This window comes from Felis catus, chromosome X (assembly GCF_018350175.1).
Source record: "Felis catus isolate Fca126 chromosome X, F.catus_Fca126_mat1.0, whole genome shotgun sequence".
Classification (NCBI taxonomy): Eukaryota; Metazoa; Chordata; class Mammalia; order Carnivora; family Felidae; genus Felis; species Felis catus.
The window spans coordinates 107,724,249-107,750,842 of record NC_058386.1 but is presented as its reverse complement, the minus strand read 5'-3'; the positions used below and the strand labels follow the sequence as shown (position 1 = coordinate 107,750,842).

General features: G+C 47.6%; 1 protein-coding gene across 2 annotated transcripts in view; it reads right to left on the bottom strand.

Moving 5' to 3' along the window:
- ARHGAP36 (Rho GTPase activating protein 36) overlaps positions 1–23,064 on the bottom strand; it is a 37,962-nt gene extending 14,898 nt beyond the window's left edge. Inside the window, exon 1 of one of the 2 annotated variants that reach the window (XM_019824288.3) lies at positions 22,551–23,064. Coding sequence is in view for 1 of the 2 variants with exons in the window: in XM_006944008.4 (XP_006944070.1) it covers positions 16,047–16,104 (58 nt within the window). In the remaining variant the exon portion in view is untranslated. Of the gene's footprint in view, positions 1–16,046; positions 16,192–22,550 lie in introns of those variants that run through there. The other variant, XM_006944008.4, reaches the window with a different exon arrangement.
- Between the last annotated feature and the right edge of the window lie 3,530 nt (positions 23,065–26,594).

Below are 26,594 nucleotides of genomic sequence, written 5' to 3'. Positions count from 1 at the left end.
GCTACTCACCCCCTGTCAGCAGGAAGTACACACTTTTCGGAGGGGATGAGTTAAGGTGTTTCTTTACTAGGTCTTTCGATGATCAGAGATGCAAGGCAACTGTGTGTGTGGAGGGAATGGGGGCTAGTCTAGGCTGCAAAATGTAGATAAAAGATAACTGGCCCACAAAAGGGATTTAGTCCCTACATTTGGCTTCTGAAGCACAGTGTGCAAGCCATCCATGCCACAGATGGTGGAGGAAAGTGGGGAGCCATCTGAAGTGGAAAGCCCCAGTTTCTGCCCTTGGGATCTTGCAGCCGAGTTGGAGGTCACCTTAATGTCAGGAATCTGAAGGACTATCAAGAAAGGCCCATGGGTCTAATGTCATTCTTTCCTGCACTAATTTAAATCCATTTCCTCTCCTTTTTTACTTTAAGGAACATTAAGAATTGACTATTTCCTCAGGTCCACTAGCACTAAGAAGACCCTTACTCAGCTGTGGGTTTTCAGTAAACTCTGATTCGTTTTTCCCCTCTTTTCAACATACCTGCCACCCCAAGTCCCCCTCTTTGAGGCACACTCCCTTTCAGACACCCACATTCACTTTCACAGACATCCTCAAGCTCTTTTGCATATGCATTTTATACACACACACACACACACACACACACACACACACACACACAGAATGTATTCCCTACAACAGAGAGAAGGAGGGAAACAAGACTCTGCCATCAAGCATTTGTACCTGCAGACCACAGCTGGGGCTTCTCCAGACTGGGCATCAGAGAACTAATGGGGACACTCCCCCAAACTATCTGGACAGATGCCTAGGAAGGAAACCTTTAGAATAAAGTTGTTCTCACAATCTGTGCTGACAGCTACCTCTTCCCCATCTTTGTTCCCCCACCCCCACCTGATTCTCTTCTCCTTTGATTGCATCTTCCCCCAACAAGCATCCAATTTCTGCCAGTTTTCTTCTTCTAAATCCTGTCTGAGTGGCTGTCATAGAGAATTGGGGCTGTGGGAGATGTTTCCCAGGTAGTTGTCATGCTATGAATGGTATTTTAAAACTACATTAAAATAACCATATTTTTTAAAAATATCAATGTCTGTCTGTCTAACTACCTATCTGTCCCCTCTTCAAAATTAGGTCACTGTCTTGGCTGTGATGCAGTGAAAAAAGAAAAAAAAAAAACCCTATACCAGGAGTCAGGAAGCTTGCCTAGTTACTAAGCAGCTGAGTGGCCTTGGGAAAATCTGAGACCATCTCCAAGCCCAAACACAACTGGCGTAATTTATTATTATCCTGTTTATCTAAGAGCACTGTAGAAACACAGCTATCAATTTTTCAGAGTCCTTGATACTTCTACAGGACTTCGCGCCAACTCCAGGACAGGGGCCACACTGCCTCTGACCACAGTTGGGAAGAGAGAGCGCCCCTCGCCCCTCCGCAGGTCTAAGGGCACCATAGTGTGGAGGGTCTAAGCAGGTCTTCCCATCTCCCGCTCCTGGAGCCCCAGCTGGACCTTCTGCCCTTGACCCCTAGCTCGGTGACCGCAGAGGGGGTGGAGCGGGGGCGGCGCGGACGTTGCACCCTCGGCTTCTGGAGGCTGGTCCTGGGCCTCCGGCTGCCACCGGGCTGCAGAGCACGGCCTTCTGGCTGGGGTGCGCCACGCGCGTCTCACCCTTGTGTGGCTCGAGATAGCGCAGAAGCTGCAAAGTTAAACAAAGCCCCGCGGCGCGCAAAGACCGCTCTCGGTTACCTCTCCCCCGAGATTTCGAAACATTAAATCTTGCTCGCGTGCTGCAGGTTTGAGCACTGAACGCGAAAACCTGGAACTTGTGCAGCACTCACGGGCTTCCTCTCCCTCCCTCCCTCACGTCGGGTCCTCTGCTTGGAGAGCCCTCACCTCCCATTCTAACCCCTCAGTGGGCTGCACTCAGGCCCCTGGAGCCCTGCCCCAGCACTACCTCTTGGCGACTGTCCTGGTCCGGCCAGGGAATAAGTGGCTGCGAGACCCGCTGGTCAGTCGTGCGGCGCGGCCACGGCCCGTCCTGGGACAAGCTGCAGGCTCTGCGAGCGCTTAGCTCTGCCGCTCAAATTCCCCCACTCTCTGTAAAGCCTTCCCCGGTGGGGCAGGGGTGATTCATAGCAATTTTCCACGCGGCAGCCAGCTCAGTGCCTTACGCATACCTGTTTGCTAAATTCCCTGGGCTACTCCCACTGTTTCTTGCTGTACCCCACAATCTTCTCTCCCTTTGTTCAACGCTGATCTCTCCTTCAAGATTCAGCCCAAGGATCCTTTCCTCTGAGTGTTGCAAATTTCCCCTCCCCTGGCCATGCCACATAACCTCACATTACAGGTGAAAGAAAGGCAGAGGTGGGGGGTTAGATGGCTAGGAAACTTACCAAAGGGCAGACAGAGATAATTAGTGGCAGAGCCAAGAAGAAGGCCCAGAACTCCTGGATCCCAGCTCAGCACACTTTTTGCTACCCCTCATTGCTTCCCTTCTGCCCTGTTTTGTATGGCACTGGAGGGCACGGAACATCTCTTGTTGGCCCTTTGCACACAGGGAGTGCACAGGGAACACCCTCCTCCTCTCCTTGCCTCACTCTTCTGGCTCCTTGTTTCCCATCGTGTCCAGGACCTCTGCCCTTGAAGATTCAGAGACAAAAAGATCATTTTGTTCAAAGACCAGTGCAAGGGCAAACAGAAGCTGACTTCACAAAGTCCTCTACCCACCTGGATGAGAATGGTCTCAGTAACCTCCCCCCCCCCCCCGCAACACACACGCGCGCGCGCGCGCGCGCACACACACACACACACACAACTATAGTCTTCACCTTTCTTTTTCTATCTTCTTGGCACCTGGTGAAATCACAAGGCATCCACACTTGTCCAAACCATCTTACCTTCTAATACCTCTTCCAAAAACTGCTTCCCTTCTCATCTGCAGCCCAGCAATGGTATATACAAATCACTATTCAGCCAAGCAAAAATATATTATTCACAAGTACTAAATATTCTCATCTGATGCAACAAAGGTAATGCGGGGTTATAAACACAAGCTCTGAAGTGGGGAGAATTTCAAATATGCAATTACACCCCCACCCAATTGGATTTTCTCCTCTTCTGGACAAAGTAAATAGACAAAGGGAGGGTGTTGTTGTTGACTTGCAGAGGGACAGGAAGGGAAAAGAAAGAGGAGAGTCGAAAATGCCAGAGTCTATGGGTGAACCTGGCAAGAAGGAGCGGGAAGCAGAGCCTAGGCAAAGGAGACAAGGAAGGAAAGGGAGGGGACAGGAAAGAGGGCAACTGTTGACTCCAGGCAAACACAGATACTGGGGCAGCCCAGGGAGACAAGGACTTATTCCCCAAAGGCTCTGGGATGTGGCTCTTAGGGACCTGCATTGGAAATGAGGTCCAGGAGCCCAGTGGCCAAGTCTCTCTTATTCCCTAGCAAAGGGAGAGAGCTTCTGGCCCTACAGCTGCAGCACTGGTGGCGCTCTTTTCACTTGAAGTACCACCTTGCCACCATCACGACCAGGAAGATGCCCTCTTCTCCTCCTCCTCCTCCTCCCACCCCTCCCCCTACAGCAATTCAATAAATCTTACCCAACACAGGAATGTAATTTGAATGCTCAGGGCAGTTTTCCTTTCCATTGAAGAAGAGGATCTCTCCCTCTCCTCCTGCTGAAAATGGGCTGGGTACTGCCCCTTTATACATTCTAGAGCACCAGATCAGGAGAGGGGGAGAAAGGGAGGGAGCAGCAGTTTGAGGCTGGTCCAAATTGTCCTTGGCATTCTCTCTCTCTCTCTCTCTCTCTCTCTCTCTTCCCTGTTGGATTTTTCTGCAGCCCCTCCTTCTGGCCCTGCAGCTCTGCTCCCCTTCCTTGCTGCAGCATCCTGCAGCCATTCCCCACACGTTTGTGACATGGCACTGATATTGGGGGGCATCTTTCTGGTGATGCTTGCTCTCTAATGTGGGATCTTAGATTGATATACCAGGGAAAGATTTTAGTTGCCAGTGGGTGGGTGTCACAGAAGATGAAAAGAGAAACCCATTCATAGAGCCAACTACCTTGCCAGGAAAGCAGCACAGGTCAGTGTTGGGGGCAGTTGGAAGACATGATTTGAACCTGAGTACACAGGGAGCCAAATTAGGCAGAAAAGCGGCGGGTTGTTGGTTTGGGTTATAGTGACTGCCTTGGTGGCAAAAATACATAAGTACTTCATGACACATTAGTGAGAAGGTAGGTCACTAAATATCACTTAGCCTCAGTTTTCTCAACTGCAAAATAGGGCAGTAAATGCTCACCCTATGGCACTGTGGGGAAGAATGTGTGAAATAACATCAGTAAAGTACTTAGTACATGGCCTGGCACAGAGCCCCTTGCCCCCTTAACTTCCGTCTGGTGTTGGGCACAGGAAGGAAAAGAGTTTCCCAAGATCACATAGCAAGTAGCAGAGTCAGGATTGGAACCCAGGTAACCCAAACACCCTCCTCAAGAAGGGTGCTTTCCACTCTACTTCCTCCTCTAAGAAGGCTGCCGGGGCTATCCGTGGGGACTTGGCTGGAGTGGAAGTGAGGAGGTGGGTTAGGAGCTGACTGTATGCATTTGTATATAGAGACTCTATCACTTAGCCCCAGCCCCAAGGGCTCAGGCTTCGGCTTCATCCCCCTGCTCACCATCACTCAGGTAATCTCCCCCTGCCATCTTGGACTGATTCATTGCCGCTTTAGCGCCACCTCTTCTGCTCAACTCTGAGACAGTGACTCACCCTCTTATTGGCCAGGGCCTCTGTCCTCTAGGAAAGAGGATTTCTTCTTAATTGACTGCAGAAGCCTCAGCCGCAGTGGAACAACACCCTTCCAGGTAGGCTTACAGAGGGAGGGCTTTCAGGAGGAAAGGAATAACCCCTACCCTAAAGCTACTACCTCATCCCCACAGTGCCTGGGGTGCCACTACTGGAGTCCTCGCTCCAGATTCTGTATAACTCCGAAGGTATACACTCAAGTCACCGTGTTTCCAGAAGACTTTACCCAGGACATCTCTTTGCCACATGTAAACAGCCACAGTGCTGTGTCTGGCACTGTGCTAGGCACTGATGAGACATAAGGTAGGAGGAGTGGAACCCAGTGGGTGTTCGCCACAAATGTAAAAAAACAAACAAACAAACAGTAATGTGGCAACTTGGAAAGGGGGAGAAAAGAATGCAGGGAGAAGTAAATTAGGAAGTACCTGTGACGAATGGAGGTGATGGAGAGAAGGGCTTCACTGCAGCCCCAAGGACAGGGGTTGTGACCTGGACTGTCTTGTGACTATCAAGTGGCATCACTAAAATCACTGCTGCAAACGTTTCCCTTAAACACAGAACATTGCTTAAATAATTGGTTGCTAACTGAACCCCTGTTCCTCCTCTGCCTTTTTAACCGGGCTTGGGGGCATCATCTAGTGGCCATATATCCCTCCCTCTGATTCCCTGCTTCCCACTTTCAAATCTTTATCTTTCATTAGAGTTGGGGAGAAGGGGAGGCACTGGAAAGGAATGGAGGTCTTCCAGATCTTCACTGGAATAAGCACTTTACATGTGTTTCCTTTCAACTTCACAACCACCCCACAGACCGAAGTCAGTGACTTGCCAAGCTAGTCAGCTACGAAGTGGCAGAGCTGGGATTCGAACTGAAACGAGGGAAGCCTTCTGCTGGCATGGCACTTTACACAATGCGCCGCAGGGGGCAGGTATCCTCTTCCTCCACCAATCCTCCACTCGCTGTCCATCTGAACAGAAAGGAGGAAAGCAGGCTACAGAAGCCAGATGGTCATCTGGCCGCGGAGCCTTCGGGAGTGACCCCTGTAGCCTGCTACAGTAGGAGGGGACCTCAGAGTTTCCCGCGGGGGCGGGGGGGGGGGGTGCTACGGGGCCAGAGAGTGCAAAGCGCCTTTGGCGACTCTACCGCCCCCTGCGGCCGGTGGCTTCCTGGCCTTGCCGTGGCTGCTGTTCTCAGGAGGGCTTGTGTGCTAAGAAAAAGCAAAACAAAGCAAAAAACTCACCGATCGCCCAACAGCTGTCACGGGCTGGTGCGGGGCTGCAGATAGCTCTACCAGATTTGGTGACAAAAACGGGAAGAAGGAACATTTATGACGCCCTACTATGTGTCCAGCGTGGGGTCAGTGATTTTTATGCAGAAAATCAGTTGCTTTGCAAAATAATGAGTTCTCCATTGAGAGAAGTCTTCAAGCTAGGTTAGGGCAGGTTTCGCAAAAAGCTTCTCTGCAGATCTAAACTCCTTACTTCTTGAAACCAATAAAGCCCTCCACTCTTTAACAGTTGTCCACTCTCTCAGCGAGGGGAGGAAAAAGCACCCGCTGGAGGGGCAGAGGTCAAGCGGAGTAGGGGTCCGGGGGAGGGTGCCGGAGGAGGAGCCTCCCGGGGGGTCGATTGTACTCCGAAGCAAGGTCCCCGCCGAGCCCTCGCGCTCGCCACCCGCGGGCGCATTTCCCCCGACCTTCCAGTTTTCCGGGGGTTGCGACTGGACCCGGCCCGGACCCAACTCAACTCTCTTTGCTTGGGAATGGGGAACGGGCGCGTTAAGGGGGCAACAACTCAGGTCAAAGGGAAAAGAGCGTCTGTGCCTGCACCGCCTCTCTGGCCCATCCCCCCTCCTTCCTTCCCCTCCTCCCCTCCTCGCCCCCTTCTCTTCCGCCCGGAGGGAAGGAGGGGGCGGGCTGTGTGTGTATGTATGTATGCATGTACGCGTGTGTGCGCGCGCGCGGGTGCGGTACGTCTGTGTGTGCGTTCAGTGTGTGGCTGGGTGTGGGGTGTGTGTGCGCGGCGCATGTTTTAGCCCGAGTGCTTGGTGTGGAGTGTATTTGGTTTGCTCTCGGACATAGAGCGTGTGTTTGTGCAGTGTTTGTGTGTGCACGCTTGTAGGTTGCACGTTCCTGCCTGATTATAATGTGCCTATGTGGGTGCGATCTGGATGTAGGTGTGTTCGATGTATGGTTTCTGCCGGGGTTTGTGGTCGTGCTGTGGTGAGTGTGTATGTGTGTGCAGTGTGCATATGTGTGTATGTGCCTGTTGAAGCTCATATGTATATGTGTGTTTGGTGTGTATTTACCCTTAGATGTGCCGTGCCAATGTGAGTTTACGGGTGGTGTTTGTTGTGGTGTATAGTGTGTGAGTGAGTTCATGAGCGAGGTCTTTATGTGAGCTTTTAAGTTATGTATGTTCAAAGGTTCTTGTGCGTGAAGGTGAGGGGTGTGTATGTCATTGGGTGTGATGTGTTCATGTGTGTGGTGGGGCCGCAAGTGGCTAGTGTACGTGCTCAGCTGAAGGGCTGAATACCGTGTGTATTTGGAGTGGGGTCGCCGCCTGAGTGTACGGGTATGGTGTGTGAGAGAACAGGGCTGTCTAAAGAATCCAAGTGACTGTGTGCTTGGTGTTTTTGTTTTTGTTTTTAATTGGGGGTGTGGGGCGTGGCGCCAGGATTGGGACGAGGAAAGCGGTAGGGGCCCGAACCGAGCAGAGTCGCCCGCTGGCCTGATCTGCCCCGTCTGGGTCCGCCTGCCCCGTGCTGGTGCGCTCAAGGCCCGCTGGGGCAGGGTGTGAGCTTACCTGGCTGCTTAGAGGAAAGAAGAGGAGAGCGCTGCACGTGATTGGCCAGGTAGGGCGCCTAGGGCGCGGTGCAGGGGCTGGTGGGAATAAACTGGAGAGATTCTTGGTCACTCACCCAACACCCCTCCCCCGAGGAGATCCCAGCCCTTGCCTAGCTGAACCCAACTATTTGCTCTGGGCCTGGCTGTTTCACACGTCCTTGCCTTTGTGTGGGCAAATCCAGTTGCCTGGAATCCCTTTCACCCTGGGCCTCGTGACAAATTCCTACTTACTTTTTTTAAGACCTAACTTAAGAGTCAAAAAACTTTCTCTGCTTTCTGTACCCCTCCCTCCCAAGTGAGGGCTCCCTCCCTTGAGCCACCATAGTTAACAATCTTTATACTTCTCATGATATGATCATACATAACTGCAATTATTGGCCTCTCCTTTTAAACTCTGAGCTCCTGAAGAGAATACCTGGTATAGAGTAAGAATAATGGTAGTGATCATAATAATAATGTTACCACTCATTAAGCACTTAACTGTGCACCAGGCTTTGGACGATGTGCTCTTACATGCATCACCTCCTTGGGTCCTCACAATGACCCTGTGAGGTAGGTGGAGCTATGATTGTGGCTATTTTACACCTCACACATCAAGCTCAGAGTAGTCAAGTAACTTCCCCAGGGCCACACAGCCAGAGGGAGGCACAGCCAGTATTTAAACACAGGTTTGCTGTGCTCCCTAAAACTTTCTTCTATACCAGGCAGCCTCACCAAGGGTCCCCGATCCTTGCTCGGCATTGAAGTCCCTATCAAACGGTATCATTTCCCAACAAATCTTTCTTTTGAGTTTCCTGACATCACCAAGAGTGCTCAGCATAATGACTTTCTTTGTCTCTCCAACAGCTGATACCTTCTCCACCTAATTACCTGCTTTGTTGACACCTCAAAATCTTTAATTACTCTAGTCTTGTCAGCACCTCACCAGCTCCAGTTCTGGGAGCTCTCCTTAGCCTGGTGCTGAAAGAAAGATCAGAGAATGAGTGTTTTTTAGCCATGGGGTCCTGGGAATTGGGTATGGAGGAGGAGGACGGAGGCGAGGGGTCAGGATGGAGTGAGGGAATGATTTCACAGCTTCCCCAGACCCATTTTTAAAGCATTACCACCAGAAGTTGGTATGGGGTAAATTTCAAGCAGGACAGTCATCTCCATATCAAGCTGCGCATAGAAAAACAAGCAGACCCCTCTCCCCCCCAAAGATTCCTGAATGGCCCCATTTTGTATTTCTGAATTGGGGGGGGAGCACTGTGCTTGCCTAATGGGGCTCATGCTGCTCTAATGCCTTCCAAGCAGCCTCATATGAGAAATCCAAATTAAAACAATACATTGCATTTGGGGGAAACACATTTATGAGGGGGGGTGTCAGGCAAGTCACAGCTTCCAGCTCAGCCCCCAGGGAACCAGCCTAGACTGCTGCAAAGAGGTCAGGGGGTGGTTAGAGAGGGACAATTCAGCTGTGGTGAGTCACTTCACCACTATTCAGGGGGGAAAGCGAGAAGCACGATTTAAATTGCTACTGTTATTATTGTGCCCTTTCAACTGGCACAAATGAGCCTGGTGTGCGGCTGAAAAGCAGCTGGAACATCCATAAAGCTTCCCCCCAGCTGGGCCTGGGTCAGCACCTCATCCTGGGTGGGCAGGAAAAGCATTGCTTAAACTAATATGTAGCCAGAAAGTCTCCTTTTGAAAAAAAAAGGGGGGGGGTGTAATGGAGAGGCCAGTCTAAGTCACGCAGGGCACAGACTGGCTGAGGCCCTTTGGTAAGTCCATACAAGCAGTTGATGCAAACTTTGGTGTCTCCCAGCATCTGGTTCCAGGCGTTTGGCTTTCCTGCTGCTGTGGGTCTCTCTGACACCTCTGAATATACCAGCTTCACTTTCACTTCCTGAGAGTCACTCCTGTGAGGCTCTCCCACTTCTAAGGTTCTCTTCCTGCCTCCCATCCCAACACACACACACACACACACACACACACACACACACACACTACTTGGAGCTTAAAATCCCCCACTATATGTCTCTCTCTCTTTGGAGTTCATAACATGAGGATTATATGGGGAATTGTAAAGATGGAAAATGCATTAATAATCCCCATTACTCTCAAATGTGACCAGGAATTTGCTTGTTTTCATCCTAACAACAAGAATATGTAGTGGCAAGGCACAAATGTGAATTTTATTGTGGAGAAGGATCTTGGTTTCCCCATGAGAGTAAAGCCCTTTAAAGATGAGAATCTTTGTTTTTTTTCCTATGGTGGCAGAGGAGCTTTGCAGTAAGACAGCTTTGAGGTTGTAGGCCAGCTCCATCACTTACTAGCTGTGTGATCTTGGGAAGGTTACTTCATCTCTCTGATTCTCAGTTTTTTCATCTGTAAATTGGAGATTTTAACACCTGCCTTAGAAAGGCTCAGGTCTGTAAGAGGTAAAATATGGAAAGTGCCAGCCAAATGCCTAACATGTACAAGAAAAGGTTAATTCCCTCCCTCTCTGTATTCCCCCCCCCTTATCACATACCTCAGAATGTCTCAACCACTTTGTTCAGAGACTGAAGCTGACTGACTGACTTGCCAATTTTCCTCATTACTGGTTTGTCTAGCACTCTTGAAATAGCCCCTCTTCTTTTCGGACAATGTTTTGATCAGCCTAATGCAGCCCAGGAAGAACTGGACCCTTAGTCCAATTCTCACTCTGCGGTTTCTCTTGTCAGTGTTAATGAGACCAACGTTTCAGTTATAATACTCCATGCAGGAAAGTTTCAAACTACCTTCCCACTGTCTGGACTGCTCCCCCAACCCAGTTATGGCCTGAATCCCCAACCCTCACTGCAGACCCAGTCCCAACCCTGTCTCCCCAATATGTGCCATTATACTCAAGAGAATGACAGCATGACTATTTCCTGACTAAACTGCCCCCACGACTTCCGTTTTGTTTTGTTTATTCACCTCTACCTTAGACATTAAAAAAGGTTTCAAAGGTCACCCTTTTTCTGGCAGCCACCAAGGTTGGGAGGTAGATCGGGCGACGAGGAGAGAGATGATGGGTATTTTTCTGAGATATACTTTGCAGCACCTAAAATACAGCTCCAATTCGTTGTTTATCTGTTCGCAGTTAAAGGAAACTAAAATCTACCCTTTGCCAAAAATGGTAAGGTGAGAGAAGACCCCAATATGTGCCCTTTCCTCCCTGATGCTGTTGTCTCCCTCTAGAGACAAAATCAAGTCATTACAAGCTAAAGCTGCACGTAAGCAGGGAGTGGTAGGGGAAGAAGGTGAAAAAGTTGAAGGTAGGGGGTGGATATAATCCCAGGGAGGGATAAAGAGGCTACAGAGAAGAGAAGCGTTGAGATTCAAGGCCAAAAAAGTCTGAGAGGCTGGGCTCCAGGTGTTCCCTGTCTCTGAAAGATGCCTTCAGCTACTCCGTTGCCCTCACCCCTCTTATTCATCCTGCATGCTGCCCTCACTAACCCTAGACTCCAGCATGCAAGACAATCTATTCGTGAGTCCCTCTGAGGACTTAGGAATTTAGAAAAATATCTCCAGCTCCTACCCATCTCTGCTTCTGAGGAGGCCCTGTAGCCTCCTCAGCTTTGAGGAGGGAAGTGACAGGAGTAACAACGAAGGGTCAGCCTTACCACATCTCTCTTGAAGCAGGGGTTTAGGATTGGCCCTGGCCAATTTAATAAGCTTCCCTGAGTTCAGGGACCTACCGGTTGCCGGGTATTGGGTGCCCATCCCAAGGAAGCCGTGTGGTGGTTTGTCAAGAGGTGTATTTGAGACGTGACAGTAGCTGCCAAGGCTCATCAAACATGCCATCTACCTACTTCTGCTGATACATGTGAGAACAAATGATACTGCCAGAAGGAGATAGAAATCATTTCCTAGTGACTCAGAGTCCCAGCAATGAGAACACAGGTGGTATTTGCATTGCATCTTCCAGTTGAAATGTGCACTTCTTCATAGAAAGGAATCTATAAGCAATCAAATAGATCAAAGACCAGAATTTGGACTCTGGGCAAGGGAACAGCATCAACATCATACTGACCACCTAGTGTCTGCTATGTATCAGCATAGTGCTAGGGGCTTTGCAAATGTTATCTCTTTTAATGTCACTCAAGCTTTGAAATCATACCGAAGGGGGCTGTAATCCTTCTTCAGCTACTGTGTGGCAGTGAACAAGTTATTTAACTTCTCTGAGCTTTTGTCTTTAAAATAAAAATGATAATACTTATCTCAGAGAGTTGTAAAGAATGTCAAATGAGATCACTTATGTAAAGTGACTGGTACGTAGTAAATATTTGGAGAAGGAACAAAACATACCTTTTGATACCTGAGCCATAGACAGTATTTAATGTAGTTGATATTACCGTATTAATATTATTATCTATAATCTGGAAATGTAGGTATTATTATATCATCTAAAGAGAGGTTAAATAACTTGCTCACAGCAACACTACAAAAGCAGGCCTGAGACTCAAACCAGTTCTGCCTCTTCCCACTCAATTTTAGAGGACATTTCATGATCACTGAGAAGACCACATTTGGCTGACCTGCTCTAGTCATTACATTTAAAGTAAAATTTGAAGGAAAAAATCCCTTGAATTAAACAGTGTATAGTAGGTTTCTAGATCACTGTATGGGCTATTTGCATATCATAGGCCTTGTATGACCCTTTTAAAAACATTTTTTAAATTATAAGGGTAATGTGAAAACAAACTTGATAAAGATTTTAAGAAACAGGAAAAAAACAACTATTATCCCACCAGCTTAATAGGATCACTTACTTTACCTCATTGCTGAATTTTCTTCCAGTCTCTCAAAAATGCATACTTGACCAATTATAATCATACCTCTTCCCACGTTGCTACATATTCTTCATGAACACCATGTTTATGACTATAGACTAATCTAACAAGTGGCGTGTCATATAGTTTATTTAACCATTCCACTACCACTGGTAGTGGTAGAGACATTTAGGTTGTCTCAGTAGGTAAGTGTGAAGAACAGAATGATGTTGCTTTCACCTCAGGGACCTAGTGTCCTGCTCTATCAATGCCCAGTGCACTTTTCATCATTTGATATTTAAGCTTGATGAATGTCAGCTCTACTGTTGGAGCCTGAGGTATGTTTTGCAAGAGTAGTATTTTCTGCCAGTTTTCATCACACAGATTCTGTATTTTATCCTCATGGTGTGTAAAGTGTGGGCTAACCCAGGAACCTAAGCTCAAGAGCGCCACATTGTTTTTTTTTTCCTTGCGGACAAATGTCTTTGAAGGTGCAAACAAATGATTTACAAAGGAACTTCGGGAAGTCCTGCCATTGGTGAATGGGGGTGCTATTCTGATAGCATGACCAGGGGCACGGGGGTGTTGCTTTGGCAAACTTGCCCCAGCTCTGGAAAAAAAATCCTGTTACAGCTCAACCAGGTCCGGTCTTAGCAAATTGATTGAGTCCCATCTCCAAGAAAAGATCAAATTTGTATGTAAAGTGGGCCCCAGGGTCCCTTCAGCTTTAGAGTTTTGGCTGCTTTACAGAAGTCCAACTGTCTGAGGCTAAATCCAATGCCAAAAGTGAACTGGAGAGAGAATTTCAAGTGGGTCAGTCGTGCTGTCCCTTTCCCTGGGAAAAAAGACCTTTCTGGGCCGCCGTTCTTCCCAGATCTCAATGATGCCTCATCCAGATGTCTTCAGATGCTCATCCACTGTCCATTGCACCCTCAAAAGATGGCTCTGACATACCAACTATCTCCTGGGAAAGCAGGGGTGGTGGTGGGTGAGTGAAAGAACATTTAGAACACTTCCCCCTCTCTTTCCAGTCAGTGGCCAGATACATCCCCCCACCTCTGACTCCAGAGGATTTCTGGAAGACATTTGAAGGGAGGCATCCAGGACAATTATAACCCTACAGAATATTAACAGATACTCTCCAGGTGGCACAGCATTTCTGAGGGGGAGTTCGATGAATTCATTCTTACCTGGTTAAAAAACCGTACCCAAAGACTAGTTATTTATTTCAGAGTAATGTTGTGTGACTTAAGTGAGATCATATATGTAAAGGACTTAGTCTAGGGCCCAGCATCTGGGAAGCACTTCACGTATATTGGCTGCTCTTGTATGAGTCACAGAGCTGGTGTGGGCAGCGGTGTGCCTCTGGCATATGACAGGTCTTACCAGACTGGAAATTCAGTAGCAAATCTAAGGTCTTGCACTTGGGTTCAAACACCAACTAAATACAGAATGGACACTCTGAAAAGAACTTGGGTTTACTTTAAAAATAAAAAGGTAGCCTCAGTTGAAAGTATTTCCAATATAAATAAACTATCTGTATGAACTCTGTGGTATGTACGTGGGATTTGTGTGTGGTGTGCTTATGTATGATGTGGGTGTATTGTATTGTGTGTCAAAAGTATGTCATGCATTTGAAGTGTGTGTGTTTATGCATTCGTGATTTGTACATGGGCATGTGTGAGTGTGGGAATGTCCATGTATGTATGTAATTTATGGCTACATATCTGTGCACCACGAGTATAATGCGGGCTTCCAAATGAGGGAAAGTCAGACATCCAGGACTATATTTACAGGGGCACAGCTGGAAATCCTCTTTTGGCCAGGTCACTAGGCATTCACAACTTGGAGCATGTTCAAAGAAGAGCAGCTAGATATGAGTAGGAGCCTTGCAGCCATGTCACATGTTAAACAGATGAAGGAACTGGGGAAGTTTGGCCTGGATAAGAACAGGGGTGGGTGGGGGTGGGGGAATGGGGAGGGCTGGCACTGTTCCCTTGGAAGGATCATGAAGGTCAGTGTTGGGGCCAGAAGGACATAGATTTGGGTTTGGTTTAAGGAAAAGCCTTCAAATTCTAATAGATATCTTTGGATGGGGGTGGGTTTCCTTGTGTGTTACTAACCCCCTCTCAATGGGGCTATTCATAAAGAAAGTCTCGTATCCTTGATCTCATTGGAGTCACATCACAACCTTGTAGGCCAGGTAGGGGTGGAATGGTTCCCCCTACCCTTTTTTTAAAGATAGGGTGCCTAAGGCATAAGGCCTTAAAAGGCATTCATAAAACTCCCCCTGCCTTTTTATCGTTTTACCAGGATCACATAAGCCTGAAAGAATATACAGAACAAAAAACTAAACTTTCTTTGTGTATGCATATTTCTTTCCTTCTCAAGGATCTTATGACTTGCCAGACTGTACTTGAATTTGCTAAGCAAGCTGTAGTCCCTTAGCAGTAGGTCAGACTCCTGAGATGGTTCTCAGCAGGGTGCTGGGGCAGAAAAGAACTAAAAACAAGTTTTTGCTGAAATAAGTTGCTGAGGCCCACCCTCTCCCTGCCTCTCCTCCCGCCTCTGAGGGGGCAGAGGAAAGAGGAGACAGCCCCAGGTTTGGTCTATGGCTGGTGACCAATGACGCACTCTCACCAATATAGATTTTGGAGGTGGAGACTATGGAGAAACAGGTGGCAGTGGGGGCAGGTGGCAGCCTGGAAGGGGTGGGGCCTATCAAGGGGCAGTGAAGGACAGTGTGGGTGGGGGTCCTGGGAAACCTCAAAAAAAAAAAAAAAATCAGTCTCCTGAAATTTTAAGGAGGAAAAAAATAATCGGTTTCCAAAATGTACTTTGTAGAAGCAGTTCCAGGAAAGGGGTGAAACGCCACCCACATGTTTTGATTCGTGCTGTGATCTTTGCACACCTATGTCCTCAGCTCCACAGGGATAGGGGAACCCCGCATTGATTTCAAGCACCCAAGGAAAGACCCAGGCTGAAGACCCTAGGCCTCTGCCGCCAGGCAGTTTGGGGCAGTGGGCAGTTGGCAGGGCTTCAGCAGAACCAGGTTTGCTGCCACCTCCTTGTATGACCTTGGACAGGCCTTCGCCATCTCTGGGCTTCAGTGTCGCCATCTCTTAAATGAAGGGCTTAAATTCGACGACTCTAAGGGGGCCCATGTTGATATTCCGTAGTTAAGGCTGGGATGCGAGGCACAAGCTTCAGTCAAAAGGACCCCCTCCCCCGCCGCATCTTTGGAGTCCCTGGGTCCCGGCAGCCCTGCGCGGGACGTTCATCCTAGGGGCTTTAGGGCCCTTGGGTGGCGGGACGGCGCGTCGGGCCCGGGGCTCCGAGGTCTCCGGGCGCGGGCGCGGCAGAGCCAGCGACTCCGCCCCCGCGCTCGCCCCGCGTCCCGCCGGGCCATTAGCGCGATTGCTCGCAGTTCCCGGCAAAGCTGGTGATTTATGCGGGGCCTCGACGGGGCAGTCCCTTGAGCCAGGAACAATTAGCTAAAAGCCAGCGGGAAGGGAAGCGAAGGGGCGGCGAGCCAAGCCCCAGGGCGCCCAGATGGTGGCCGCAGCCGCCGGCCGTCCCGGGCCCGAGCACCCCAGCCCCCCGACTCGGTGGGCCCCACTCACCACGGCGGGGGAGGGGCTCAAAGGCCGAGGCGAAAAGGCAGTCCAGAATCCACGCCATGACCCGCGCCGAGCGCCGGCCGCCTCGCAGCTGGCTTCCGCGCTGTCCCCGCACAGGGCCGCCCTAAGTAGCCCCCGGTGACCACGCCCTGAGCCGCACCCTGCACCCAGCTCAGAGTGTCTTGGTCACCGGACACCTCGGGCTTGTCGCGAAGGGGGCAGGGCCTCAGGGGAGGCCGCCCCCCTCCGGAGGAGAGGCCGTTGGTCCTGCAGCCCCTTCTCCCACGCGGAGGGAGGCCAAGATGCAGCTCCCGTCCCCGGGAGCTCACTCTGAGGACGGGACCCTGCCCCTACCCCGGGGAGCTCGAGTCTGAGGGGAGACGCCACCTCAGCCCCGGTGAGCCCCGAATCTGAGTGGGAGGGGAGGTCTCTGCCCCAGGAGCCCTCTGATCGGCGCGTAAAAGCGGGCCTGTCCCCAGGAACTGGAATTTGCATGCGAGGTGGTGCACCTGTCCCAAGGAGCCTCAGATCTGAGGGGGGAGGCTGTATATCCAGACCTAAAAAAACCCGCACGTTTGGGAGGACACATCGTCTCAGCCCTGAGGAGAGTCTAGGCGACAAGCGGTGTCTGCCCCAGGAGCCCCGAATCTGAAGGGGAGGAACTGCCTAGGCCCTTGGGAACCTTCTGTTCTAGGAGAGACATCACCTCAGCCCTGGGTAGCTCCAAATCTGATTTTAAGCCCCTCTTCCATTCTACAGAACCAAGAATGTGAGTAGAAGAAAAGGGCTTTGTCCCCCAAGGAGACTGAAAGCTGAGAGTAATTTTACACTCCCTACCCTGACGATCCCTCAGGAAAGAGGAAGATGCTATGTTTCCTGGTGAACCTTCGTGTCTTAGGGGGTTGATCTCCAAGTGACATGAAAGAATCTTCCTTTTCTAGGGGATTGATCTCCAAGTGAGATGAAAGATGTATGTATCAGTATGGAGTGCTCCCAGTTGCCACTGACTTACAGATTCCGCTGCCTCTACTTTTGCTCTGGGAACTGGCACAGAAGGGGCACCAACATTTATTTTTAGAAAGAATTTGATATTTGATATTTCACTGGGGGGGTGGTACGAGTTGGATTTTATTACACTTTGTCTATGACTTTATATATTAAAATTTTAAATACATATGGGGGCACATGCCATGATGGGTTCGGTGTGTAGGGCATCTGGCAGTAGTAAACCAGCCCTGAGCTCCTTAAGTCCAGGGACCCAAGTTAATTTCTCCCCCAATTCTCCATTGGCAGTCGTAGGGCCATGACTCTGTGCCTTGTTTTTCTCCACTAGGAAAATGGGGCTCTGTCTATCAAAATTCTAGTGAGAAGGTAGCAAGAAATATGAAAAATCCTCTTCCAACAGCTTGCTTGCAGGCCTGAGGAGTGGAAACTACAATCACAGGTCCTTTGGGGAGAGTAGTTATTACATTTGCTTTGTTAACCGCTGATATTAGCATTAATGCCGCAAAAGGGGTGCATAAAATGGAAAAAATCACCTGTACTTTGTTATGCAATTCTTAGCAAAGTCAAGGCTCTAGTCATAGTTTAAAGGGGTTCCACTCATTTGCCTTCCTTTCTCGGAAACATGGTACCACTCTGCCTTTGCACCAGTGTTTTAGAATCATTTCCAATTTTCTGTTTTCTAAAAGCAATCAAAGACAACAAACATTCACCAGACCTGCTCTCTTACCAATTTCTGCTGTACAAATACCCGTCATCCAAGCCAAACAAGTCTGACATCTAGAAATGTCCAGTTTCGGGCCCTGGTATTGAAATCTTGGCCTTACCTCTTCCCATGAGCTTATCCACCACCAGCTTTTGTCATGGTGTCAATGGGTTTTTTTTTTTTTTCCAGCTGAATGAGCTTTTTCCTTTTTCTTTCTTTTCTTTCTTTTTTCTTTCTTTCTTTCTTTCTTTCTTTCTTTCTTTCTTTCTTTCTTTTTTGGCTCCTTCACAAGGAGGCTCCCTGCCCAGTGCAATCCAATGAGCCTTAGTAACTGAAGTTTCTCTTCTTCCAGAATAGCTCTACTAGAGATACAAACTCCTGACAGCTATCCTACTTTGTTGCCTTTTTCTGCAAGAGATGTGATGTGGCAAAGGAACAAAGCTAAGGATGCTCACAGGTTTACACTGAAAGCCCAATTCTGCTGTATACTAGCTGTGTCATCTCAGGAAAATTACTTAGGAAGCCTCTCCGAGGCTTGGCTTTCCTCATCTGTAAAGTGGGGATATTAATGGTTGTGAATGAGCTCCAGACAAACCAAAGCCAACTCTTGAAAAAAAATAAATAAAAGGAGAAACGTAAGTTAAGAATTCTCAAGAAAATGTACTTAGCAGTTGAGTTTGCAGTTCTCTCCCTCCCTTTCCTTTGATCCACCTCCTCTGCTACGTAATTACTGTTTAGTTCCTTTGAAAGTCTTTACCCTCAACTCAATGTCACACACAAGGGGAATGCATTCATCTATTCATCCATCCATCCATCCATCCATTCACTCAATAAATATTTATCCAATGTTCTCTGTATGCAAGACACTGAGCTATGTATATAATGTCAATTGGCTCAATGAATGATTGCACAATTATTTGTAAGTGTATAATTTGAAAGCCCATGTGATAACCTGAGCATACTCTAATGATTATTTTAAATGAAAAATAATCAAAATGCAAAATAGATGTACATTATTACATAAGCAGTACAAATAAATAATAAGCCTGCACATAGAGGGGAAAAAAGGATAACAGGAAACACACCAGAATCTTAATATTGATTGTATTTAAGCAATGCAATTGTGGGTAATTTTTAATTGTTTTGCTATTTCCATATTTTAGTATTTTCCAAACTTTCTTTAATAAGCATATCTTATTTCTGGAGTTAAAAGATACTACCTAAAGAAAAGAAACTCTATAACCCTGTCTCTGCTGAAGAAAGGATAAGGGAATGACTGGTGCCTTTAGGCTGGGGTTGTACTATTGTACAGGACACTGGGGCTGGCTTTGGTGACCCAGAAAAAGCTGAAAGTTGGTCTGTGAGTAAAATGCAAGGTGCCTTTCCTGTGCAGAGACACATAACTGGTTATGATACCTCCTTCCCCAGAACGCAGAGGCCCTTAGCACCTGCTATGTGCAGTTAGAAGCCTGCTAGCTTGGGTCTGCAACCTCTCAACCTAAGGCATGTGCTCACAAGGGGAAGGTTGGGTATATCTGCCCTCACTCTGACAGCCCAAAGCCTCGAGCTTGACAGCTAGTTGCCTCTTCAGGGTCTCTCATTGCAATTCCAATTAAGAGACAGGCACCCTGCTCCTTACTTAGGTCACTGTTTTACCATGAGGTCTTTAGCAGAGAGAAAATATATGTTTAACTGGGAAGAAGGCACAGTGACGAAGTCAAGTTGAAGGCTTGTGGACTGTGAGAAGGAAGGCTTCAAACCTTCCTATCTTTTTCTCTGAAGCTCAAAAGTACTTGTCACCCAGGCAAACAGTTGCCAATTAAATGGGATTCCAAGAATCAAAGATTGTCACGAATCACGGTTTCACAAAGTATGGCCCATTGGACCAGATGCATCAGAATCACTTTGGATGTGCTGTAAAAATGCAGATTCCCTGCTCCCACACCAGGCCTACTGAACAAGAATTTCTGGGCATGGGGACCAGAAAAAAACATTTTTAGTAAGCTCCCCATGGGGCTCTTATATCCAATGAAGTTAAAGAAACTCTAATATAAAGGAAAGAAGTCTTACCCTGAAAACCCCTCAGCACTATCTCCCCACGGCACTCCAGCTACAAGGAACACTGGGGCAGCCATCCGGAGAACTTGATCCCTTTCACCCCGCTCTACTTCCTTTTGGTGTGTGGGTAAATATGTAGAATGAGAAATTGAACAAACCTCAAAACTTGGAAAGGTCTAGTGGTATCAAAATAGCATACCCCACAAAAGTCATCCATTTGGGTTTTCTGAGAACTTGGTGTATGCCTACATAGCATTTTTCAGTCTGTTTATCTCATTGAGACTCCCTACCTGTTGGGTTCCTTGCGTCACGCAAAGGCAGTTGGAGTGCAGTGGAAAAAGCATGGCATTTAAAGTTAAAATATCAGGAGTGAGGCTGGGCGTGCTGACCGACTAACTGGGTGAATGCAAGCAGGTCTGCCTCCCAATCTGAGCCCGGGGCTCCTCCTCTATGTAATGGGGATCCCTATCCCCCTGCTCACTTCCTTCAACAGGTTGCCATGAAGGCTCCGCAGTTTCAGGGGTGAGATGGCAGAGGACTCTACCTCCAGGCCCCTGGATGGAGTTGGCGATTAGCAACCCTGTCTCCCAGCACTCCCTTTTGAGGAATCCTATTAGAAGGTTTACATGGTGTGCACAGGGATTGTTTGTGCTCTCTAAAAGGGGCTATTAGCCTTAAGACCTCGGACTTTGCCTCTCTGATTTTCTGTTTGGGAAAGGTTTATCTGGGCTCATGGGAAACATAGCAAAATTATGGGGGGACCTTTTGAACCTCAGAAAGGTCTGAGTTTCCTCATTTCCCAAATGGGATTGTACAAGGAAAACTTGAAGTTCCTTTCTAGCTACTTAGCATTCCTAGGATACACTGCTTCTGTAGCACATTTTTCCTCCCATAATTCCATTGCTTCCAAACACTGTCATATTAACCAAAGCCTGACAAGGTCCTGGCATCGTCTTTATGAGGTAGAAATGGGAGAGAATTATTCCCATTTTTTAAGTTAGAAGAGCTGAGGCAAAAGACACTAAGTGACTAGCCCAAAGTCACCCAGGGGAAGAGAGATGAGCCAAGGCCAGCCTCTGGATCTTGGCCCCCCCACTGCTGCCATCCCGTTCTTTTCCAGTACCTCTCACTAGATCCCAGGAGCTGTCTGTCAGTGTGCTGACACCACTCAGGAAAATGCAAGTTTCATCCTGACACCAGGAAGACAGAGCTACGATTACGCTTCAGTCCCCAAGGAGGCAGAGAAATTGCTTTTAGTTGACAAGTGCATCTCCCACACACATACCCCCTCTGGTTGAATGAAAAGATAAAATCAAGTTAAAAATCCCAAATGCTCTCTTAATTTTGTAAAGCATTTTTGCTCTTTGAGCTAGGGCTAGGTAGGATGAGAGAATTTTCCAACTCTAGAAGTTTCGACAAGGTTGGGGGAGAATAGTAGGAAGTAAGAAAGGAGCACAGAAAAAAAATAATCAGAAAGAAGAAAAAGTAGATAAGTGATGCCACAATCAATAAGAGAAAATGGAGTTTCTGAAATAAAGAACTAGAAAAAACTGGGGTGTGTGTTTATGTCTTTGAAAAACAGCAAGAGATGTGAGCCACTGAGATTTCCATTATAGATGAAAATTCCGTGGTTTCCATTAGCAGGAATTTGGGGGCTGAGCAGGGGGACTGTCCATTTTCAGGTGTTAACAGAGACTTCCAGGCCCAGGGCCAGGGAAGTATTGCACCTAGCTTCACTTGCTCAGAAGGTCATCTCTGCGAATCACTTGCCCTTACATGTTTAAGTGTGGCAGCTCCTGGTGTGTTCTCATAATCTATTTTCACATCTAAACTTTGTACAGCTTTGGAAAGACAGAGACTAGCACAATCCCCATTTTATAGATGAAGAAACTGAAGCTCAAGGAAGGGAAGTTACTTTCCCAAGGTCATTTTACTTCTTCCTCTTTTTTTTTTTTTTTTCTTTTTTGGTTTGGAGCCTATACTTGAGCCACTGTTTGTGCCTCCTTTCTCCTGTGCTTAGCTTCTTCTTGCACTACCCATATCCAGACTGAAATCTGGTCTTTAGACCTCGTATATACTTTCTGTCCCCCTTTAGACTCCAGAGACTGAAGACTTTCCCCTAGCTGAGAATTGCAGAGCCCTTAAAAAAGCTTCCCAGCTAAGAACATCCTTATTCTTAGGAGATATATACTGAAGTATTTAAGAGGGAAGTGTCATGATATCTGTGATACACTCTCAGAATGAGAATGAGAGCAAAAGCAAGAAAGCAAGAGTGAAAGACAGAGAGAGGAGAGAGCATGCAAACATGGCAAATTATTAATGAAGATGTGTACAAGTATTTGTGTACCATTCTTTCAATTTTACTGTATGGTAAAAAGTTTGAAAATACACACTTGGGGGAAATCTCTCCATGTAAGTGGCCATCCTATCTGCTTATGCTAAACTCTGGGGGTCAAAGGCATATACCCTCCCACAGCGTCCCACCTCAGGGGTCCATCAAGATGGCCCAGCCCCAAGCACAGAACTAGCTCAGTAAGAGAGGCAGGCTAGACCCATGAGTAGTTTTGATGTCTTAGATGGTGTTTTGGGTGCTGGGAAATGTCTGCGTGTGCTGAGTGGGAGTTTAGGGTGATGTTATTTGGGGGCAGAGCAGCTAAATGGAAGGCCTAAAGAAGGAATCCCCCCAAAATTCTAATCGGAATTTTTCCAAAAATAGATTAAAAAAATCAGGGTTTGCTTACCGTGACTGGAAGTGTCATTAGAGATAATCTAGTCCAACTTCCTCACATCCAGGGCAGGGCACGGAGATTCAGGGTAGGAAAGTGACTTACCCAACATCGCCCAGCAAGTTATTAGCTGAAATGGAACTAGAAGCCAAGTGTCCAGCCTTCTAGTCCAGGGCTGGGTCCATTATATCATTCTGCCATCCCACCTTAGGATCGTGGGCTCTTGAAAGGTCATCTGCTTATCCTAGGGCTTGCTTTCTTCAGACCAGCATGGCACTCGGGGGATTTGCAGTCAGCGACAGCTCCTGCCGCTGGGAGCAGAGCCAGATGCCTAAAGATGGCACCTGTCACATCCCATTGGAATCAATGACCTCCCTCTGAAACTGAGATGGGCCAGGCAGAATCTGGGAGCGGTACCTTGAGAGCAGAGTCAGTCCAGGCCTGTGTGGCTGGTGCACCATGGACACTCAAGGCAGAGGAGGTCATGGAAAATGTCCTGAGCACCGTTTGCCGAGGAGTTTCCCATCCTTCTTGGACCCCAAGTGATTTATTGATCATTTGCAGGGAAGCCACTCTGGTTCATTGGTTTAGCTGCCATTGCTCCTGAGGGGGCGGGGTGCAGGGGTCTGCCTGACACTTCCCATGGTCTGTCTGCTCACAGGATTGGTTCATGGGACAGCTTAGCTGGACCCTCGTGGGCCTGTTGGGTTAATGGCATTTGACTGTAGATCATGAGAAATCACATCAGTAGCTGTGGGTGGGGGTGGATGGAGCAAGCAGGAGGAGGGAAGAGGAGAGGAAGGGAGAAGAGCAAAAGGGGAGGGAGAAAAAGAGGAAGGAGAGGGGAGAGGAAAATGCAAGAAGGAATTCTCTGACATTTCTGAGCCTGTAGCTTCTCTCACTTTTAACACCTCCTTTGTTAATTGCCATTTGTCAGTTCAATAAGACTTTCTCCACTATAACTCAATCCTGGAACAACTCAGGCCTTAAAAAAGGACTTAGGGATAGCCCCAAAGCCCTAATTTTCCCTAGCTACTGAGTTGTTTGTCCTTCTCCCCTGCATTCCTATCTTCCAGGTACCGTGGAGGCATATATGAGCACTAGATCTGGCCCCAGGACAAAAGATTGTAAGGACTGACTATCTGCCAAGCTACTTTGGGTCTTGCATCAGCCCAAGGCCCCCCTCTCATTACTTCTGGGGCCCAGAACACTATTCTACTTTCAGCCACTCCTGGCTTATAACTACAGTGCTTATCCACCCTCTAAACCCCAAGAGACTAAGCTAAGGGGCAAGGCAAGGAGAGCCACCAGAGCTGTATCTGCCTAGGACCAGAGAGCAGCCTTGCTTGAGAAGAAGGGCCATAGTTGGGGCCAGATCAAATGGCAGTAAGACTGTATGATGCACTCAAAGGCTGCATGTACATGTCAAAAAGCTGAAGACCAGGCTATATTCAGAATGTCTTTTTCTTGTCCTCAGTAGAAGAAATATTTGGCTAGATCACAGGATGGTGGGCCCCCAGTGCCTTAGCAAATAACAAGAAAATTTGAGCAAGCCTATGAGTGACTGTGGCCTTGACTTCGTTTCCAAGAGAGGGCTGATTTGAGGAAGAAAATCGGGGAGAAAGACTGTGTGGCATTGGTATAGGTCATGGATGGAAGGTTGGGCCACGCTCTGGGGCCCCATTTCCTAGGAATGGGTCTACAGCTTCCTTCACCTCTCTAGGGAGAGATCCACCAGTATGTCCACCCAAATTGCACATCTTACTGTCCTCAGAGATTCTCCCTCAAATATACTCAGTAGTAATGAGATGCCCTGAAATGTATGGGGGAAGGAATAGTGATATTAGCACTCACGGCCAGGTTCAAGGACTGAATGCCAAACCTTGGCCTCTCGGTTCTTTTGTCCTTCCTTCTTGCCTCAAAAAAAGAAAAAAAGACCCTCTCTGGGGCCCTCTTCACTGATACTCAGCCCCTCCTACTGGTGCCCCCCCCCCCCCAGCCACTAAGGAGCCTCTCACTTCCTTGTCCCTCCAGCCTCTCCCCTTCCCCTGACTCCTTCTCTGTGCCTACACAAATCTCAACCTTCCCTAGGAAATACAGTCTTTCCCTTAGCCTTTCTCTACCTGCTCTCGGGTCTACAAAGCTTCTCAAATGGATGGTCTCTGCTATCCACTCACTATTTTACTTCTTGCTACTCCACACCCACTACCCAAAGCCCTCACTGATTCCTACTTCTACATGCTGTGGCCTCTTGCCAGTTCTCAATCTTCTTGACAAAGTGGCAGCATTTGCTGCCCCACGATTCCTTAGTCCATACTAATTGAAAGTCCCTCTTTCCTTAGCTGCATCTCCCAGACTGCTGCCTATTCATTATTCCTCTCACCTGCTTATTCATCTTCTTTTTCCCCCCATGGGCTTCTTCCCATAGCCCACACAGATATTCAGACTCTTCCATATGTCTTTGAGGATATTGTGATAGACTAATGTTCTTATCAGTGATTTCTCCTTATCTCTTTGCATTCTCCTCTGGCACCCTAAACAGGAGCATCCCTCAAGGTCCCCTCCTTAATGCTCTGTTATTGTGTGGAGGAGCTCATCCACTCCCACGGTCCTGATCTCTCTAGATTACTCACAACACCTAAAATGGTGTCCTGTATATAGGGCACAATTAATGTTTATCCAGTTGATTAACATTTGTTAACCGCCCAGTGACTTGTACATAACAAATGTTCCATAAAGGCTGGTATTGGGGGTCTTACAGTTTACAAACATTCTCTATTCATCTGACTTCCTCCTTATTATAACCTGGTGAGGTTGGTTCTTTATCATTCCCACTTTTATAAGAGAGAAGGGGAATGGAGCTAACATTTGTTTTCTGCCTATTCTATACCAAATGCCTTATATGCATATTAATTTAATTTCCACAACAGCCCTGTGAAGTAGCTGTTCTTAGCTACATTTTACAGATGGGAAAACTGAAGCTCAGAGAGATGCCTAAGATTTCAAGGAGTATATAATTTCCCTCCTCTACTATTTCATTGTTCTGTAAATTTGATCACACCAAATTTAGTGAGCAATACTGGGGAGGCATATAAAAGGTATCACAGAGTGATATCATAATTATTGTTTACCTATAAGTATTTTTTTTAGTTTGCATTCCTATGAAATGTAATGTCAGGCATATAAAGAGCTGAAAAGGAAAATAAAATCTTTCTATTTCTAAACATTCCCTGTCTTTCTCCCTGCATATTATAATAATAGGAACTGATTATTGTATGATTACCGTGTGCCAGGCATTATGTTCAGTGCTTTACATAGGGCTACTATTATACCCCAATTTATACATAAGATAATTGTGCCTCATAGGAGTTAAGTAACAGGTTCAAGGACCCCTAGTTAGTTTGTAAGGTAATTGAAATTTTAAGTCAGGTTGGTCTGACTCCAAAGTTAATGTTCTTTCAATGCCACCAAGCTGCATTTCCAAGAGGATAGGGAAACCAAGGGTCAAAGAGATTAAGTGACGTCAAGTCTCCTGACTCTGTATCTTATATTTTTTCACTTTACTCCAGCTGCTTGTATCTCTTTGTCAAAGGGGTTGCTTTGTATTGTCAATGATCTTTATATGTTTGTGGTCTGTCTTCTCAACCACATTGTCAGCTCTGCCAAACCTCTTTAGATCCCCCACAGAGGGTTCTCACTAAATACTTGTCAGTTGGTAAGCACGGGGCTCTCTTCAGTTGAGAGAATTATTAATAAACCACCAGGCTTTGACAAAGCCCTTCTCATCTCCAAAGGAGGTGAGCCCTTGGTGCTTAGGAGATGTATCAATTCCTCGCCTTCCCGCAGCTTGAAGTCAGGAGCCCACACTCCCCGCCTCTGCACAGCATCCATTCTCCAGGGAGCCTCAATAGCGTCAGGATATTTCACTGAAGGCTGAATTATGTGTGTGACTCTAGGAGGATGAGGTCCCAGTAAAGCGGGAGGAGAATGCAGGCTGTGAGTCTGCACGCAGGTGGACCCTGGGGATGTTTCCTGCCATCTGAGATGATGTGTCAACCT